Source organism: Leucoraja erinacea, chromosome 5 (assembly GCF_028641065.1).
Source record: "Leucoraja erinacea ecotype New England chromosome 5, Leri_hhj_1, whole genome shotgun sequence".
Taxonomy (NCBI): domain Eukaryota; kingdom Metazoa; phylum Chordata; class Chondrichthyes; order Rajiformes; family Rajidae; genus Leucoraja; species Leucoraja erinaceus.
Window position 1 is genome coordinate 70,159,335 of NC_073381.1, and position 18,716 is coordinate 70,178,050.

The window sequence follows — 18,716 nt, forward strand, 5'->3', positions numbered from 1 at the left end:
TCAATTGATATTTTTAAGGCAAAGATAGATAGATTCTTGATTATTATGTGTGTCTGGGGTTATGGGGAGAGGGCAGAAGAATGGGGTTAGGAGAGAGATAGGTCAGCCACTCCCACCCACCCTGGATCAGCATCAGTTTGCGTATAGAGCTAATAGGTCAACGGAAGATGCCATCAACACAGCTCTACATTCTGCACTGGCACATCTGGAGCGTCCTGGCTCATATGTGCGGATGTTATTTGTAGATTTTAGTTCTGCATTTAATACTATCATCCCCAGCAGAATGGTGGACAAACTGTCTGATTTATGTGTTAATGCAAACACATGTGGATGGATTAAGGACTTTTTAACAGACCGCCCACAGACTGTCAGGATGGGGTCCAATTACTCCCCAGTCCTGACGCTTAGCACAGGTGCACCACAAGGGTGTGTGCCAAGTCCCATCTTGTGTACAATATACACTTATGACTGTACACCAACACACAGTACAAACAGGATCATCAAGTTTGCGGACGACACGACTGTGGTGGGACTGATAAACAACGATGACGAGTCTGCCTACAGGGATGAAGTCCAAAAACTGACCGTCTGGTGTACCAAAAACAACCTGGTACTAAACCCATCAAAGACAAAAGAACTTGTCATTGACTTCAGGAGGAAGAGGAGAGAGGAACCTGCTCCCTTATACATCAAAGGAGACATGGTGGAGAGAGTCAACGACTTTAAGTTCCTGGGAATAAACATCTCCCAGGACCTCAAATGGCAAATGAACACCGTCACTCTCGTGAAGAGGTCTCATCAGTGGCTGTATTTCCTAAGATCTCTACGGAGAGCTAACGTATCTCAGCCGCTGCTGTTGTCCTTCTATCGATGCGTCGTGGAAAGTATCCTCACCTATGGAATCCTGGTGTGGTTTGCCAGCTGTACTGTGGCTGAGAGGAGGGCGCTGCAGGGAATTATAAAAACTGCGCAGCGCATTACAAACGCTAACCTGCCCTCCTTGGATGACATATACAAGGCCCGATGCTTGCGCAGGGCCATAAATATCAAGAAGGCCACATCCCACCCTGCCAACCACCTTTTTACTCTGCTACCCTCCGGGAGGCGATTCAGGTCTCTGCAGGCTCGCACTGGTAGACTAAAAAATATGTTTCTACCATTGTGCGATAAAAGAGCTTAACTCCAATAGTGAACACTGGGAAGCAAGAAGTAACTTCGAGGAATACCGCTAAATTCTTTTAATCTCTTTTAAAAATGTATTTATATTCTACTATTAACTGTACATATGTGCATTGGTGTCGTGTTGTATTTCTTTTAACAGAGGAGAAGCAAATGGAATTTTGTTGCTCAGTTTTGTGCAATGACAATAAACATATTCTATTCTATTCTATATTCTATTCTATTCTATTCTATTAAATGGCATAGTCTTGATGGGCTTAATGGCCTAATTCTGCTCCTATCACTTATGAACATAAAATTATAGTTAAGAATTATCTACAAAATATCTACTTGCTTTGACATCTTAAAAATTTCAAGTTCCTTAGAATAAGTACATATAGATTCCAGCAGTAAAAACTGAACATGCAAAAGAAACTCAGTAGGTTAGGTAGCAATGAAGCGTCGTGCATCTGAAATATTACCTATTTTTCTTTCCACAGATGCTGCTTGACCTGCTGAGTGTTTACAGCATTTTCTATTTTCATTTCAGATTTCCAACTTGCAGTCTTGTTTTGATTGTCAATTTTGATTCCATCATTTGTGCTTTTTTGTCACCAACAGTATTAGGCAAGGACCATAAACATATGGGCATAAACAAATGATAAATCATGTGATGTCATTACTGCTCAGTAATTATGTTGCCTAATCACAGTTTATATTGACACAATAGCCAAGAAAAGGCAGTCAATTATATTATTGCACAATTAACAGACTCACTTCAAATTTTCCTTTGTGATGCTTTTAAATTAATTAAAATAATGGCAATTGGGGAGTAGAATGTTTATGCAACAACCATTAATTTCCAGGCCCACAACTCCTGCTTTTCTTGTACTGCTCAATCATTTAAGTCTCCAATCAAAAATACAACATAACCATCATCAAGCATATCAAAGTCACAAAGGTTGTAATGAGGCACTTAGCGTAGCAATCAAAATTTTGTAGCTTTAAAATAGGTAAAGATAAATTTGGAATAGATTGCTGATTATAAAATCTGATCTCTTCTTGGCAAACTGATTCCATATGAAATGTTATCTACGTGGAGTTAATTGTAAACATTTAAAATGTTTCGCAAAGTTTATGAAGACATCGGAATATCTTTATTTTAAAGTTACTCAGTACCCAAATCTGTGATTTGTTACAGAGGCAGTCATGGTCAGAAAAGAAGAAAATGTTGCTCCAATATCCTAGTAAAGCATGTCGTTACCACAAGTTATGTAGGAAGGCACTGCAGATGCTAGTTTACACCAAAGATAGACACAAAATATTGGAGTATCTCAGTGGGTCAGGTAGCATCTCTGGAGAAAAGGAATAGGTGCCTTTTCGGGTTGAGACCCTTCTTCAGACTGAGAGTCAGGGGAGAGAGAAACTAGAGGTATGAAAAGGTACAAAGAACAAATGAGTGAAAGGTGTGAAAAGAACAAATCAAAGCCAAACTACAATTTTTTGACATTAAATTACTTTACCCATCGATAGATAATTAATAAATTAGCCTTTTTTTAAGCCATAACTATCTGTATTTAATGGCTATGATTTCAATTCATGAAAGAAATGCCAGTGAAGGATTGCATCAACTAGTACTTTAGATACTACTGTATGTATTATTGTTCTATAGGCTTCCTTCTCACTAATTTACGCAATCATATTCTGTTTTTTTTTCTCACTTAACTTAATTATCCTGCTGCAATGTTGCTAAAGAGCTCGTTTCCATCCAATGACAATTTCTTCATCATTTAACCACAACCAAGAGCTGGAGAAAATATCTTTCCACTGGCTACTGTTATAGACAATAGACAATAGATAATAGGTGCAGGAGTAAGCCATTTGGCCTTCTATTCAATGTGAGCATGGCTGATCACCCATAATCAGTACCCCGTTCCTGCCTTCTCCCCATATCCCCTGACTCTGCTATCTTTAAGAGCCCTATCTAGCTCCCTCTTGAAAGTATCCAGAGAACTAGCCTCCACCGCCCTCTGAGGCAGAGAATTCCACAGACTCACGACTCTCTGTGTGAAAAAGTGTTTCTTCTTCTCCGTTCTAAATGGCTTACCCTTATTCTTAAACTGTGGCCTCTGGTTCTGGACTCCCCTAACATCGGGAACATGTTTCCTGCCTCTAGCTTGTCCAAACCCTTCATAATCTTATATGTTTCAATAAGATCCCCTCTCATTCTTCTAATTTCCAGAGTATACAAGCTCAGCCGCTCCGTTCAGCATATGACAGTCCCGCCATCCTGGGAATTAACCTTGTAAACCTATGCTGCACTCCCTCAATAGCAAGAATGTCCTTCCTCAAATTTGGAGACCAAAACTGCACACAATACTCCAGGTGTGGTCTCATTAGGGCTCTGTACAACTGCAGTAGGACCTCTTTGCTCCTATACTCAGCTCCTCTTGTTGTGACGGTCAGCATGCCATTCGCTTTCTTCACTGCCTGCTGTACCTGTATGCAAACTTTAATTGTTGATCAATTAACTGCACTGAAGAGTTGCAGCACGTTGCATGAAGGATGGATGGTTCAATCAATGGTTCAATGTTTCAGTGGTGCTTTTATAATCACGTGCGATGTGCAAATGCAAGGTGAAGTTCCTTTCGTGCAAAAACAGTCCAGTAGAGTTTTGCCGAAACCAAGCACATCCCCGATTAACAAGTGTTCAAAAATAGTCTACTGATTCTCCCATGTTTTGGTGCCATTTTCAAAGTCCAGTCCACATTCTTGTTATTCTGGATGTTGCCCATTCCAGGCGACTGCGGGCCTCCAGCCATTGGCTTCCTTTAACATATGGATCAACTAGCAAACCGACGTCCCTCTCCTCGCCCATCCACCTTTGATCCCCGTGTGTGTCTCCCGCAGCTGACCGCAAGGGTGGGGTTGGCCATATCAGTTGCCTCTCCTCGCCAGTTACGCCCATCATCGTCACCGGCTCTATGTTCCCGGTCTCTGGTCTTCGGGGGATGAGTAGGGGCCTGCTCGGCGGGCTCCCGCTTCCAGGCTAAGGTCATAAGTTCATAAGGAATAGGAGTAGAATTAGGCCATTCGGCCCATCAAGCCTACTCCGCCATTCAATCATGGCTGATCTATCTCTCCTTCCTAACCCCATTCTCCTGCCTTCTCCCCATAATCTATGTCACCTGTACTAATCAAGAATCTATCTCTGCCTTAAAAATATCCACTGATGGCCTCCACAGCCTTCTGTAGCAAAGAATTCCACAGATTCACCACTCTCTGACAAAGGAAATTCTCCTCATCTCTTTCCTAAAAGAACGTCTTTTAATTCTGAGGCTATGACCTCTAGTCCTTTACTCTCCCACTAGTGGAAACATCCTCTCCACATCCACTCAATCCAAGCCTTTCACTATTCTGTATGTTTTAATGCTGATAAACGTTCATCATTCCTAGGTTCATTGTTGTAAATCTCCTCTGGATCAACTCCAGAGCAAGCACATCCTTCCTCAGATATGGTACCCAAAATTGCTCACAATATTCCGCTGGGTTCTATGAGTGGGGGGCCCCTTTTAGGCCGTAGTCAACTAGGTCACGTTCAGCCTCGGGAGACCGCCCTGGCCGCCATTCGCTACAGTCCGCAACCCTCTGGGAGCTTCATCCACGCATATTGGTTAGGTGTTGGTGTGGTTGTTGGAAGCAAATCATCCTAATCCCAGGGAAATACTGGAGTAGTTCTTCAGGAGATTGCCCTTGGCTTAAGCATCTTTAGCTATTTCATCAGCAACCTTTCTTACACCATAAGGACAGAAGTGAGGATGTTGACTGATCATTGTACTGTGTTCAGTTCTTTGCACATGTCCTCAGGAAATGAAGCAGCTCATAATTGCATGCAGCAAGACAATTAAACGTTGGCTGATAAGTGGCAAGTAACATTAACACCACCTAAGTGCTAATCATTTCCAAACAAGGAAAGGATAGCCCGAGTCTAGTCAAATCTCCTGGATATTAGATGGCAATAGCTCTGCTGAATCCGCAAACTATCAACATCCTGGGTTTATAATTGACCAGCCACACAAGTACCATGGCTACATGAGTGCACCAGGAGCTGGGTAACTTGCAGCAACTGACCCAAAGGGATGTCATTGTCTACAAGATATAAATCAGGGTTGTGAAGGAATGCCGTGGAGGCTAAGACAATTGATATTTTTAGGGTGGATAATGACAGAGTCTTGATTAGTACGGGTGTCAGGGGTTATGGGTAGAAGCAGATGCATAGGTTTCAGAGGGAAAGGTAGATCAACCATAATTAAATGCCGGAGTAGACTTGACGGGCCAAATGGCTTAATTCCGCTCCTTTAACTTATGAACATGAAGATATTCACTAGCAAATGTGAGGTCACTGGGTATCAAAGAGGAGGGGGTCCAATTGACATTATTTCCGTTTCCAACCATGGTCACTTCTGATCTCCTTGATATCATCCTGACTGAGAGCAACTAATTAAGGACCGTCTTGATACAATACCTTGGGCTTTGCTTGTCTCCATGGCTGAGCAACACCTTGTTAGAACTTGCCTTGATCTTTTGAGCTCACTAAAAGGTTTTGTGCTTCACAAATCTCCAAAGAAATACTAAATAAGCAATAGAAATTTTAACGATGCAAAATCTGTGTAGATATAATTTCCTTGTCTTTGCAATGACATTGCTTTTTCTCTCTATCACTCTATGTTTGTCTCTCTTTCTCCCTGCCTCACCACCTGTCTCTGTCTCTTTTAGTTTCTCCCTGTTTGACTGTCTATCTCTGACTTTCTACCTCTCTCTCTCTCTCTCCCTCCCTCTCCCTGTCCATCTGTCACTCTCTCTTTCTCTCTCACTTTAGCTTTTTGGGTTTTTTTTCTCTCTGTCCACTTCTCATTCTATTGGCAGCAGAGCTTTCAGTTGTCCGAAACCCACTCTGAAATGTTTTGTCCACAATCTCTCCGCTTCTCTCTCCTCTTACCAATCTTCGACAAAGTCTTGTGATACCCTTCTAAACTCCTCCTTCCTAGTTCATTAAAGGTAATGTGATAATTGCAAGTTTTTACAAAAAACAAGAGGATGTATGAAGGATTTCTGGGTGGGTATTAATGCTGACTCTGATTTTGCACAGAGTCAACTACAAATGGAACAATGAAGAAACCTCTTCAGTCCAATGCAATAAAAGAGTTGATTAAGGATCAATACATCTTGGAGAATAAAGCAAGAGTGGGTCTTAAAGACGAACCTTTGGTCTCCAAGCATAAGGTATGTTACTTTGTCATCTAGGTTGGAACATTTTATTTTGTATGGAACCCAATAACAAATTATTTCACATTTCTATAAGTTACGTAACAATGTCGGAAGTGCAAGATAGAAAAAAGGGCATTCTGCCATTAATAGTTCCTGAGAAATATTTCACCCTAGATGTTGAATTTTTTTGATGACTGATCAGCAGATTACCAGTCAAACGCAGGCATTATTATTTGAGGCTCAGTATGAGCCAGGTAGTCAAAGAGTATCCCGACAGATAAGCCTCCCCCAGCCAATTGATGAGAGAGACATTGCATGATAACATTGTAATCCTGGTGTGGGAGCATGCGTGTGTCTATCAGAGCAGAAGAGCAGATCTGTAAACTACAAATTCTTGTTCCAATCAAAGCCTTGCCAATATGTCAGTGGATCCAGTCAGAATTAAGAATTACTAGTCAGAAAACGCTGTGATGTACACTTTAAATCATTGAAGAGGTTATAGTAACCACAGCTTTATGAAGACTGGGAAACCCTTTGCATTCTGTCTCACACCACATGGTACAAAATAGGAAATGTGATTGCTTTTGAAAGAAAATTGTTCACCACCTGATTTTGTTTAGGAAATTATTAACATTTATGCTTTAATACAAACTAAGTGGTGTTGTCACAATTTTTTAAACATTTAGTGCACGTCAAAGACAATTCATTTCCATCCTGTAGTGTCAAGCGATCAAATAAACTAGTCACTTCCATTATGTTTGTTGACTACTTATTTGAAATAATCCGGAATACAGATCTCTTTTTATTTCTTGCATAATAGACCACATGCTGTGAGTGAAGCTCCTCGCTGTAATGTTTCTTGGGATAGAGAATCAGAGTACTCATTGTGTTACATTAAAGTAAGGACGGGACATCTAAATTACCAGCCTGTCAAATGTTGCTTTCAACATCCATGTTGCTCATTAACACATTATACCCAACAGCAGTTTATTAGTATCGCCTGCAGGTGCATGTTACGCTACAGAGTGCTGGAATCTCTATCCTCAATATCCTACTTGTGAAATCCTTGGTTTTAATCAATGTCTTGTGGAGAACTGTTGAGTGGCCTTCTAACATTAATTTAGAGATTCAGCAAGGAAACAGGCCCTGTGGCCCATGGAGTCCACACCAACCATCCGCTACCCGTTCACAGTAGTTTCTCTGTTATCACACTTTCCCGTCCCACTCCCTCCACATTAGGGGCAATTAACAGAGGCCAATTAACCTACACACCCAGCTGAGTTGCTGCCTCACAGCCCCAGTGACCCAGCTTCAATACTGCGTCCGCTCCTGTCTATATGGAGTTTGAACGTTTTTTCTGTGACTGCATGTGTTTACTCTGAGTGCTCCAGTTTCCTCCCACATCCCAGAAATGTGTGGGTTGATATGAGTAAATTGCCCCTAGTGTATAGCTGAATGATAAAATCAGAAATGGTAGGGAAAATGGTGATGGGAATGTGAAGAGAACAAAATGGGTTGATTAGGTAAGATTAGTGTAAAAATGGGTGTGTGATAGTCAACATGGATTCAGTGGGCCAAAGGGCCTGGTTCTGTGCTTTATTTACGTATGTTTTAGGGATAAGGGGGAAATCCTTTAGGACCGAGATGAGGAAAGCATTTTTCACACAGAGAGTGATGAATCTCTGGAATTCTCTGCCACAGAAGGTAGTTGAGGCCAGTTCATTGGCTATATTTAAGAGGGAGTTGGATGTGGCCCTTGTGGCTAAAGGGATCAGGGGGTATGGAGAGAAGGCAGGGATGGGATACTGAGTTGGATGATCAGCCATGATCGTATTGAATGGCGGTGCAGGCTCAAAGGACCGAATGGCCTACTCCTGCACCTATTTTCTATGTTTCTATGTTTCTATGTTTTCTCTAAATGCTTCATATCATTGGATGTCCCCTAATAAAGAGAATACAATTAAACAAATTGTTATTGTGCAGATTATCCCCTCAGGCTTGACTGTAAAAGCAGTATAAAGAAATGCAGAAGAAAGTTCTTATATTAAATAATTGTGAAAGTTTACCAGCTCAGTGAAATCTGGTGTGTTTCCCATCTTACAGCCTTATCCCTGGCTGTGGGGTGATAGTGCAAGGAATGCAAAGATTGGCCACAATAATTCAGGACGTTTAGTTTCACTGAATGTTGGAGCGGAGAAGCAATGTTTGAGGAAGGGCACAGTTGCGTGCCAGCAATGCGTGCCCTGTGACACACACTCAGCAAGGCCTGACAGAGGAGTACTTTGTACTGGTAGAATGTGAGGCCCCACATTCGTAAAAGAAAGCTTTGAGAAAGCAACCGATTGAATTCAAAGGTTATTGTGAGGCGGTCCATAGATTTGTTATGGGTAAAGTTACTGCATTAGCATTAGCTGCAATAGTCTCAACACAACTGCTATCTAATGCCATACAAATAATACAATGTAATTTATCTTCATCGCTACCAAGCTTTGCTGGTTTTATTGACCCCACTGCAAAATGGTTCACTTTCTGACTGAGCATTTCTAGTGGTGCTTCTAATCAACAAAATCTGGAAAATAGACACAAAGTGCTGGAGTAACTCAGCGGGCCAGGCAGCATCTTTAGCGGACATGGATAGGTGACATTTTGGGTTAGGACCCTTCTTCAGCCTAATTGTCGGGCGGGGTTAAAAAAGCAGGAAGAGAGAAGGGGCAGGACAAAGCCTGCCAGGTAACAGGTGGATGCAGGTGAAGTGGGGGTTTGATAGGCAGATGGTTGGACAAAGGCCAGAAATGAAAAGACAAGAGGTGTGAGACAAAAGGGTTGAAGAGTTGCGAATTGTGAAGGTAGAGGAAGGAATGTAGGTGGGAGGGGGAGGGGGAGGGGAGGAATAGGTGCAAGTCCAGATGGGGCATAGGGGAGAGTATGATGCAGGGGATTTGCAGTCACCTCAAATTAGAGAATTCAATGTTCACACCTTTGGGCTGTGAGTTGGGATACCTTTCTGATCTTTTCAGTTCTTCCTTCCCAATGGTCTCTTAATTGTCCACTATCATTAGAACATGTTTAAAGCCTGCAACTGTGAAGACTATGTTAAAATTATTAGGTGGATTCAGTGCCTTTTTAGTAGACTAAAAGGAGCTGACAAATCATTCCTTGCTGTAGGCGTCTCTGGCTAGTCATTGTCCTATAAGCTTTCATAAGCTGTTTAATGGCCTGACCAACTAAGTTAATTTAACATTTTATTTTTAAACTTTGGTTATTACATTTTCATGTAATATTAAAAATTCTAAAGAAATGAAACCCATCTAGTTTTTATCTTTTTGGGGTGCAAGTATGCTGGGCACAGAAATGACATCTCTTGGAATTATATTCCATTCTTAATTCTCCAGTCTCCTCCTACACAAGACCAGCATTTAATTTAGTGAATATTTTCCCTTTTATGCAACGGGAGAAGCTTTTACCATTTGTTTTTAATGTATTTTCAAGTTTATTCTCACATTGTATCTTCTCCCTCATTTTATTTTTGTTAAATATCTTTTGTTTACTTTAGAGATACAGCATGAAAACAAGCTCTTCCACCCACCGAGTTCATGTCGAATAGCGATCACCCCGTACACTAGCCCCATCCGACACACTAGGGATGATTTGCAATTTTACCAAAGCCAATTAACCTATAAACCTGCTCATCTTTGCAATGTTGGAGGAAAGCAGAGCACCCGGAGAAAACCCACGTGTCACAAACACGATACAGACAGCTCCCGTACTCAGGTTCAACCCCGGTTCTCTGGCACTGCAAGGCAGCAACTCTACCAATGCGCCACCGTGCCATCCTTTGAAGGTCCTTTAAAATTGCCCACCTCTGGCACACTACCAATTTTTACAATTCTTTCAATTTGGTACCATTTCTGAGTTAGCTAAAGTTGAATCTTTCTCATAGAACTTTCTTTCCTTGTCTGAGTATCCTGTTGCTGTGATTTACAAACTGCTCCCTTGAATAACTACCACTGCTGATCTTCCACCTTACCTTTTAATTTTTTTTTCCAGCTAACTTTAGCTTACTCTATCCTCATGCTTTTTGAATAACCTTCAATTAAATTTAGGATGTTAGTTTCAGACCTACTGTAGGCTTCTCAACCTCACACTAAATTTCAAATTTTACCATCCCTTGACCACTTCTTCCTGGGGATAAATTACGAGAAGATCATTAATTAATCCTGTCTCATTATACAATAACAAATCTTCCTTTGTCTGCTTCCTAAATGTATTGCTGTAAGAAACTGTCCCAATACATTCTATGAAGTTGTCCTCCAGGCTATCCTTGCCAAATAATTTGTCCAATCTATATGATAATTAAAATCACCCATATTATTGCAGAGCCTCTCTTACAAGCCACCATTCGTTCTTGATCTGCACTGTGTCCTATAATACTGTTTCAGACTTACATAAATTCATACGTTCTAGGAGCAGAATTAAGGCCATTCAGCCCATCAAGTCTACTCTGCCATTCCAGTCACGGCTGATTTTTGCACCATAATCCATGGCACCCTTACTAATCAAGAATCTGTCAATCTCCACCTGAAAAATATCCATTTACTTGGGCTGCACAGACATTTGTGGCATTGAATTCTACAGACTCACCACCCTAAAGAAATATCTGCGCTGACCAGCGATCCTCGTTACACCGGCACCACTACTCACTGGGGACAATTTACAATTTTGAGTGAAGCCAATTAACCTACAAACATGTTTGTCTTTGGACTGTGGGATGAAATCCATGCGGTCACGGGACGAACGTACAAACTCCATATAGACAGCACCTGTATTCAGGATTGAATCCCGATTCCTGGCGCTGTGTGGCAACAGCTCTACCACTGCGCCACCGTGCCATCCTAAATGTCAAAATATGCATGAAAATATAACTCCAATAATCCAACAGCCTCATACTTGTACTCATACTTGTGGTTGTACTAATTTAGCAGATTTTCATGATTTAATGTAACTCCTATAAATGCCTAATGTTACACTGAAATGTAATACATTTTCGAGGTTCAAGGGAGTGGGAAATGTATAAGATATTCAGATCTCTGCTCTGGTCGTAAATGTAGCCATATGCCTGAGCCCTGGGTGCTCCCAACCGCAGACCGGCCTCAGCTGCCTTATGCCCCCGTCCCACATCGGAAACCTGAACGGAAACCTCTGGAGACTTTACGCCCCACCCAAGGTTTCCGTGCGGTTCCCGGAGGTTTTTGTCAGTCTCCCTAATGGTCGAAAGTGGTTTCCGCTTCTTCTATGTTCCGGCGATTATTTCAAAAAATTAAAAACCGGCCGCGACTAAAAATAGGTTGCCGTTTTAAAAATCGGTAATTTTTTAGTCGAAGCCGGTTGCGATGCTAGTTGAAGGTGGTTGCCGCAGTTTGCAGGTAAGACCTTCCACTACTTTTTGAAATAATCGCCGGAACATAGAAGAAGCGGAAACCACTTTCGACCATTAGGGAGACTGACAAAAACCTCCAAGAACCGCATGGAAACCTTGGGCGGGGCGCAAAGTCTCCAGAGGTTTCCGTTCAGGTTTCCTAAGTGGGACAGGGGCATAACAGCATCAGTGATCCAGAATTGAATCTGACTTGTCTATACGGAGTTTGTACATTCTCCCCTTGACCTGCTTGGGTGCTCTGGTTTCCTCCCACACTCCAAAGACGTGCAGGTTTGTAGTTTAATTGGCTTTGGTAAAGATTTAAAATTGTCCCTGCTGTGTAGGGTAGTGCTAGTGTACGGCGATCGCTGGTCGGCACGAACTTGGTGCGCTGAAGGGCCTGTTTCCGCACTGTATCACTAAACTAAACATCTCTAAACTAAGCTAAACTACCCACCGGGCCTACGGTCCCATCCCAAGTCCCATAGCCAAGAGCCCCCAGCCCTGGCCTTGGCTACCCACTCAGCCCACAGTCCCACAGTCCCATCCCCAGATGCCGCCACACCCCGCACCCTTGGCTGTGGCCGTACATCTCACTTGCACCTCAACCCTCAGCTCACATTCGGCACTAATGGTTAGTCAGGTACTGGACCACCTGAACTTCCAAGCCCTCGGATGTCAGGTTAGCAAAAGGATTTGAGTATAGGAGCAGGGAGGTTCTACTGCAGTTGTACAGGGTCTTGGTGAGAGCACACCTGGAGTATTGCGTACAGTTTTGGTCTCCTAATCTGAGAAAAGACATTCTTGCCATAGAGGGAGTACAGAGAAGGTTCACCAGACTGATTCCTGGGATGTCAGGACTTTCATATGAAGAAAGACTGGATAGACTCGGTTTGTACTCACTAGAATTTAGAAGATTGAGGGGGGATCTTATAGAAACGTACAAAATTCTTAAGGGGTTGGACAAGCTAGATGCAGGAAGATTGTTCCCGATGTTGGGGAAGTCCAGAACAAGGGGTCACAGTTTAAGGATAAGGGGGAAATCTTTTAGGACTGAGATGAGGAAAACATTTTTCACACAGAGAGTGATGAATCTCTGGAATTCTCTGCCACAGAAGGTAGTTGAGGCCAGTTCGTTGGCTATATTTAAGAGGGAGTTAGATGTGGCCCTTGTGGCTAAAGGGATCAGGGGGTATGGAGAGAAGGCAGGTACAGGATACTGAGTTGGATGATCAGCAATGATCATATTGAATGGCGGTGCAGGTTCGAAGGGCCGAATGGCCTGCTCCTGCACCTATTTTCCTATGTTTCTATGTTATCAGCCTTGAAACTATACTTCTGTAATGGCTGTCAGGTCATACCTATTTATTGGTTGTACGCCAATCTAATTTCCAGTTTGAAATGCCAAATAAAATAGACTTTTTGTGCTCTGTCATCCAACATTGTCGTCAGCTTTGGAGTAATCAATGGCATCAATAACATGCTATCCATCTATCAGTACTTACTAAGAATTCAATTCCCTACATTAAATAATTCTGCACCAGATAGAGAGATGAATTTTATTCAAGCATGCTTGGTTTGCTTCTCATACTATCTACACTACAGATGTTTACCAGAAATAGATTAGAGATCTTTTCAGAGATATTTGATGTTTTATGTACTTTGGCCAATATTCACTTTTCTTTCAGCTTTCTATACATTCCCTTGCAAGCCAGAAGATTGTTAGTCAAGTTATTAAATCCTAATAATTCAACCAAATTATTGTGTCAAGAGCTTCTCTAAATATATCAGCTTATCCTGGTCAAGGAGTTTGACATTTAACATTGTTTGTGCTTATTCAGAGTGGCCCAAGTTTATAAAAACGAACGTTGGATACATTGAATTACTACAGGTCATTATAAATAGGTCTTACATACTATCGAGCTTGTACTTTCATTTAGGTCCATACTGATTCTATGCCATTCCACCTGCCTTTGCAAGTGTCCCTTTCTTTCACCAGCCATGTTCCCTTTAGATTTACCTGCTTCTCTTTCCCATGCTCCATTGAAATTCACTTTTTTTTTACCTTCCCTCCCTTTCAATTACTGAGTTCATTGGAAATTTTATTTTTCCACTGCATTACATCTTTGAAAAAAAGTGAATTAAATCTATATGCACAAGGTGCAGGTGCTGGTTTACAAATAAAGACACAACGTGCTGGAGTAACTCATTGGGTCAGGCAGCACCTCTGAAGAACATGACTAAGTAACATTTCAGGTGGACCCATGTTATCCAGAAATGCTGCCTGACCCACTAAGCTACTCCAGCACTTTGTATCTTTAAAAAAATAATAAAACTATGTTAAAGTATTAAAAGGACAACATCCAATAGTCCTGAAAATCTTCTTATTTGTCACCACCAAAGTCCAAGGCATGCCAGATTGACAACGTTTTAGGAACAGCAAAATGTAACTTAACCCTAAATAGGGTTTAGGGTTTAGGGCTGTATAGTGGCTACTACCTTACAGCGCCAGGGTCCCGGGTTTAATCCTGACTACGGGTGCTGTCTGTACTGAGTTTGTATGTTCTCCCCGTGACGTGACCTGTGTGGGTTTTCTCCAAGATCTTCTGTTCCCCCCCCCCCTCTCCAAAGACGCACAGGTTTGTCGGTTAATTGGCTTGGTGTAAATGTAAAAATTGTCCCTAGTATGTGTAGGATAGTGTTAATGTGCGGGGATTGCTGGTTGGTACGGACTCTGTGGACCGAAGGACCTGTTTCTGCACTGCATCTCTAAACTAAACTAAGGCACATTGCAGTGGAGTGCAATTTGAAAACAAGCAAATTCAACCCGATCTAGCTTAGGCATCAGAATACATTTAAGTATTGCCAATGAGCTGTGGATCCAGCTATAAATCCTACTGGGAAGTTGATCACCTTTCAATTTGAATTGGCCAGCGGGTGGGATTCGGCACGGTGGAAATGGGAAAGAGGTAGTTATTATGAGGCAGGGGAGGCTGAGGGTGAGGGTTGCCCTACGATAGAACAGACCTTATTTTAGTGGGGCCAGGTGACAGGAGTGTTCCTCCTCGTACAATTGAAGCAAAATATTACTTGGGTGATTTTCTATAAAACCTCCAGCAGTACTTTTAAGGCAAGCTCGCTTAGGATGAACTGCTCATTTGGTCTTGTAGTTGATGTCCCCTAAGTGGTCTAACAGTAGTCAGGGGAGCTGCTTGCCTATTCACAGGCTCAGCTTCCACGTCTATCGGGGTATGCTTTGAAATATGTTTCCCTATACACAGGTGTCTTTGAAAACATATGAAATTACCTTTAAAAATAATCGTTCAATGGTTCACTAGTTTAATGGTACTTTATTGTCACATGTATTAGGGCACAGAGAAATTCTGTTTTTGCATACAATTCAGTAACATTCTTACTATATATATGCACAATCATACTAAAGTGCAAGAGTGTAATTCAGAGTCAATTTTAATTGATTGTCAGTGTACAGTACAGAGTAAAGAATAGTAGATTACATTGAGGCAGTGAAATCATAGAGTCATACAGTGTGTAAAAGGGCCCTTCGGCCCAACTTGCCCACGCCGACCAATATGCTCCATCGACACTAATCCCACCTGCCTGTCTTTGGCCCATATCCATCTAAACCTATCCTAACCATGTACCTGTCCAAATGTTTTTTAAATGTTGTGAGAGTACCTGCCTCAGCTACCTCCTCTGGTAGCTCATTCTATATTCCTGCCACCCTTTGTGTAAAAAGTACAAAAGTACACAAAAGTCATCATGTTTTCAACACCATCTTGTATCCTTCAACTTCAAAGTTGTTAAACATGTCAGAGATTTATCTCAGCCATAGAAGCCCATTGTCACTCCAGTGGCACTGGACTGGTATTGCAGGGGTTGGCCAGGCCCGACAATGTTGTAAACCATAAGTCTTAAATTATGGGTTACAACTGAAAAAATAATTTGTTTTTAATTTCATGCAAGTAATTAGATTTTGCATATCTTTTTAACTTGAAGCCTGCTGCTAAAACTCAGTAAAATTTTAAAATGGGATACCTAGAACGGTGAATTTCAAGAGAATGCATGGAAATACTCAAGTGATCTGAAGGCAATCTTTCCTAATAACTACCCAGTGAATGGAAGGATGCATGGGAATCAGCATCTGAGAGCCAAAGACTAATCTATTGGCAGTTTTAATAGTTGGATGGCAGTTCATCTGAGTTTTGCTGTAATAACACTACAATAACATTGTCACCTCCCTGTGCCCCAACCGAATGCGCTCTAATTTCTTCCACAATTATGCTCCTCTTTCCCCTTCCCCACCTATATCCCTTCCCGTAGCTTTCTATTTCATGCCTCCTCTCCCTTTCTCCTAATCTCACAGTTTTTTTGTCTTTTCATCTCTTGCCTTTGTTTAACTACATGGTAAACAGATCCCTCCTCACTTGTATCAACCTATCACCTGCCAAGTTTTGTCCCGCCATCACCTCTCTTCCAGCTTTTTCCCCTCTACGTCAATAGATCTGAGGAAGGGTCCTGACCCCAAAACATTACCTACCAGTTCAGGAAGGTACACCGACTTACAACCCAATGGTATGAACAATGAATCATTCAATTGTGGGAAACTATAAACTCTCCCAACCCATCAGGGCTGATCATTCAAAATCAGTACCCCGTTCCTGCTTTTTCCCCATATCCCTTGATTCCGTTAGCCCAAAGAGCTATATCTAACTCTCTCTTGAAAACAGCCAGTGAATTCGCCTCCACTGCCTTCTGTGGGATAGAATTCCACAGATCCACAACTCTCTGGGTGAAAAAGTGTTTGCGCATCTCTGTCCTAAATGGCCTACCCTTATTCTTAAACTGTGACCCCTGGTTCTAGAAACATAGAAAATAGGTGCAGAAGGAGGCCAATAGGTGCAGGAGGACACCCCCAACATAGGGAACATTTTTCCTGTATCTAGCCTGTCTAATCCTGTAAGAATTTTTCTGTATCTATAAGATCTCCCTCCCAGCCTAAATTCCAGTGAATATTAGCCTAGTCGATCCATTCTTTCATCATATGTCAGTCCCACCATTCCAGGAATTATTCTGGTGAACCTACGCTGCACTCCCTCAATAGCAAGAATGTCCTTCCTCAAATTTGGAGAACAAAACTGCACTCCAGGTGTGGTCCCACCAGGGCCCCGTGCAACTGCAGTAGGACCTCTTTGCTCCTATACTCAAATTGTCTCGCTATCAAGGCAAACATGCCATTTGCTTTCTTCACTGCATGCTGTACCTGCATGCTTACATTCAGTATACTTTAATATTTGATATTATGATTACCTTACTTTAGTTTTTAAGTGCTCAGGTCAGCATAGACTTTCCATCAGCTTTTGCACAAAAACAATTCCCAGGGATTTCCCTATGTATGATGTAAACTGCCCACGTAAATTTGCCACAAAGTAATTACACACACCCATCATTTGTGTCTGTGAATATTAAGGTGAGGCTCTCACCAGGGTCTCTTCTATACCCCGTAGCTCTGTTATCACTCCCCATCCCCCCACTCGCAACAAGGGCAGAATCCCCCTTGTCCTCACCTTCCACCCTACCAGCCGTCACATACACCTCCAACATTTTCGCCACCTCCAACGGGATCCCACCACTAGGCCATATCTTCCCATCTCCTCCCCTTTTGGCTTTCTGCAGAGACCACTCCCTCCGTAACTCCCTGGTCAATTTGTCCCTTTCCACCCAAACCACCCCCTCCCCTGGTACTTTCCCTTGCAACCTATAAGGATCTTATAGAAAGTTACAAAATTCTTAAAGGGTTGGACAGGCTAGATGCAGGAAGATTGCTCCCGATGTTGGGGAAGTCCAGGACAAGGGGACACAGCTTAAGGATAAGGGGAAAATCCTTTAAAACCGAGATGAGAAGAACTTTTTTCACACAGAGAGTGGTGAGTCTCTGGAACTCTCTGCCGCAGAGGGTAGTCGAGGCCAGTTCATTGGCTATATTTATGAGGGAGTTAGATGTGGCCCTTGTGGCTAAGGGGATCAGAGGGTATGGAGAGAAGGCAGGTACGGGATACTGAGTTGGATGATCAGCCATGATCATATTGAATGGCGGTGCAGGCTCGAAGGGCCGAATGGCCTACTCCTGCATCTAATTTTTATGTTTCTATGTTTCTAACCACAGGAAATGCTACAGTTGTCACTTCACCTCCCCACTTGACTCCATTCAAGGACCCAAGCAGTCTTTCCAGGTGCGGCAGAGGTTCACTTGCACCTCCTCCAACCTCATCTATTGCATCCGTTGCTCTAGGTGTCAACTGCTCTACACCGGTGAGAACAAGTGTAGGCTTGGCAATCGCTTCATCCAACACCTCTGCTCAATTCACATTAACCAACCTGATCTCCCAGTGGCTCAGCACTTCAACTCCCCCTCCCATTCCGAATCTGACCTTTCTGTCCTGGGCCTCCTTCATGGCCAGTGTGAGGCCCACTGTAAATTGGAGGAGCGGCACCTCATATTTTGCTTGGGCAGTTTGCACCCCAGCGGTATGAACATTGACCTTCAATTTCAGGTTGTCCTTGTTTTCTCCCTCTTTCCGCTCCCCTTCCCAGCTCTTCCACAGCTCACTGTCTCCGCATCTTCCTTACTTCTTCCCCCCACTCCCACCTCCACATCAGTCTGAAGAAGGGTCGCGACCCGGAATGTCATCTATTCCTTCACTCCATTGATGCTGCATCACCTGCTGAGTTTCTCCAGCATTTTTGTCTACTTTAGATTTTTACAGTTCACTTTGTATTTCAGCACATCTTCATCAAATTGGTGCTGTTCTATTACATTTGGCCAATGTTAAGAACAGAAATAATCCGTGCTAAT

At 42.4% G+C, this 18,716-nt stretch overlaps 1 protein-coding gene across 1 annotated transcript in view; it reads left to right on the plus strand.

The window, feature by feature from the left end:
• LOC129697375 (PC3-like endoprotease variant B) overlaps nucleotides 1-18,716 on the plus strand; it is a 1,319,937-nt gene that overhangs the window by 1,266,221 nt on the left and 35,000 nt on the right. The window contains exon 21 of the mRNA XM_055635860.1: nucleotides 6,308-6,441. Coding sequence (XP_055491835.1) covers nucleotides 6,308-6,441 — 134 coding nt within the window. The remainder of the gene's footprint in view (nucleotides 1-6,307; nucleotides 6,442-18,716) is intronic.